The sequence below is a fragment of the Crocuta crocuta genome, unplaced genomic scaffold (assembly GCF_008692635.1).
Source record: "Crocuta crocuta isolate KB4526 unplaced genomic scaffold, BGI_CrCroc_1.0 scaffold662, whole genome shotgun sequence".
Taxonomy (NCBI): domain Eukaryota; kingdom Metazoa; phylum Chordata; class Mammalia; order Carnivora; family Hyaenidae; genus Crocuta; species Crocuta crocuta.
This window is the reverse complement of record NW_027533282.1, coordinates 306176-308214: the sequence shown is the minus strand read 5'-3', so window position 1 is coordinate 308214 and position 2039 is coordinate 306176. Positions and strand designations below refer to the sequence as shown.

The 2039-nt window shown below is 36.7% G+C and overlaps 1 protein-coding gene across 1 annotated transcript; it reads right to left on the bottom strand.

The window, feature by feature from the left end:
• Nucleotides 1-579: 579 nt before the first annotated feature.
• LOC144218254 (olfactory receptor 52E1-like) lies at nt 580-1518 on the bottom strand. The gene is given in 1 exon segment (XM_077748111.1): nt 580-1518. A coding segment is annotated over 1 exon segment (939 nt).
• Nucleotides 1519-2039: the final 521 nt, after the last annotated feature.

Sequence of the window (2039 nt, the reverse complement as noted above, 5' to 3'; positions counted from 1 at the left end):
CTATTTACATGTAAAATTTATGTACTTATTTTTGTCCATATTTTTTAATACACTCATGTTGTATGTTTAGTTTACTCAACTGAGACATAAGACAGTTTCTATATCAAATTTGAAAATGCTACATACCCCAATATAATGTTAATGTTAATATATAATATTATTATTGCCTCAGTTTCCTTAGGTAGAGAAAGGGAAAAATAAGTAGAAACTACTTACTGTAGTTATAAGAATGTAGAGGATTAATGCTTACAAAGTTATGAAAATAGAGCCCACCTCATAACATATGTCTATTTTTTTGATATACTAGTCAATTTTTATCAACTCCAGGGAATTTTTTCATGTAAATGTTATTTTATTTAATCACATAATTGCTGGCATTTGTGATATATGATTGGAACTATGCATATATTAAATATTATTGCTTCTTTTGGCTTACATTTTCTAAGATGAATGAAAGACTTTATAAATCTGCACATAGGATACCGTCTTCCCCAGATTTTGTAATGTGGCAATTTTGAGAGTAGAGGATAAAGTTTCATTTTCTCATACTCAAACAATTTAGTATTTGAAGACCAAATTTCACAATTTATATCTGAAAGTTTTAGTTACCTTTTCTCTTATCTGTTTAGTTCTGACTCCATAAATTACAGGGTTGAGAGCTGGTGGGATGACAACATAAAAGTTGGCAAGAAGAATGTGGATGAATTGAGGAACATTTTGGCCAAACCGATGGGTCATGAAGGAGAAAAATGCTGGAGTGTAGAAGGCCAGCATGACACACACGTGGGAGCCCCAAGTGCTGAGTGCCTTCATTCGGGCATCCCTGGAAGGGAGGCAGAAGACGGCACGGAGGATATAGACATAGGACATGATAATTGCTATGATGTCTAACACCTAAATAAAGATGCCACATAAGCCATAGATGATGTTTACCTTTATGCTGGCACAGGACAGGAGGGCAATGCCCATGTGCTCACAGTATGTGTGGGAGATGATTTGGTGTCCACAAAAAGGTAACCTTAAGATGAGTAAAACAAAAGGGATTGCAATGGCTAAGGTTCTTAGAAGGATGATCAATGCGATAGCTGATACCACCTTGTTTGTCAGCACCAGTGTGTACCGAAGAGGGTTACAGATGGCCACATAGTGATCATAGGCCATGGCCATGAGCACTGCTGACTCCATGCCAGTGCATAGGTGGATGAATAACATCTGGATGAGGCAGCCTTCAGAAGTGATTTCTCTCAGGTTGAACCAGAAGATGCCAAGCATCTTGGGGATGGTGGATGTGGAGAGGCCCAGGTCGATAGATGACAGAATGGCCAGGAAGTAGAACATAGGATGATGGAGACTATGGTCAGTCTGAATCACAAAAAGAATTGTAATGTTTCCCAATAGGGCGACCAAATATACAACACAAAATGGAAAACCAATCCACATATGCACATCTTCTGGCCCTGGGATTCCCAGCAGGATAAAAAAGTTAGGATGGAACCGTGTGTCATTAGAAGAAACCATGCTTCTGTCGCACTTGTACAGCTGTACATATCACAGATCAGATGTCTCACTCACTGAGAGACACAAGCTCTTCTTGTCCACTGTGATTGAATTCCTACAGAATTATACGAAAATGTGTTGGAGTTTTTCTAATCACCCCACCCACGGTGACATAACTGCATGATTTTTCTGAAAACTGAAGCAATCCAATTATTGTTTGATTTCAAACAAGCTATCAGATTTATTACATTAATTTTCATTTATTTCTATAACATAATTAAACTTTCATTAAGGACCAATAGAATATCATGCAAAAGGCTAGATATTGATATACAGATCACATGTTGGTACCCTTCATAAAGAAGTTCTATTCTAGCTTAGGAACTAAAATGATTAAAAACTAAAAAATATATATATATAGCTTCTCTAGGGTTTTAACAAGTACATTTTCCTTTTTGTTCCAGGCAACACCATCTCATCGTCCATTGCTATAACACATGAAGGTAAAATTTTCACAAACTCTTTTCAACACATGAAAAAGG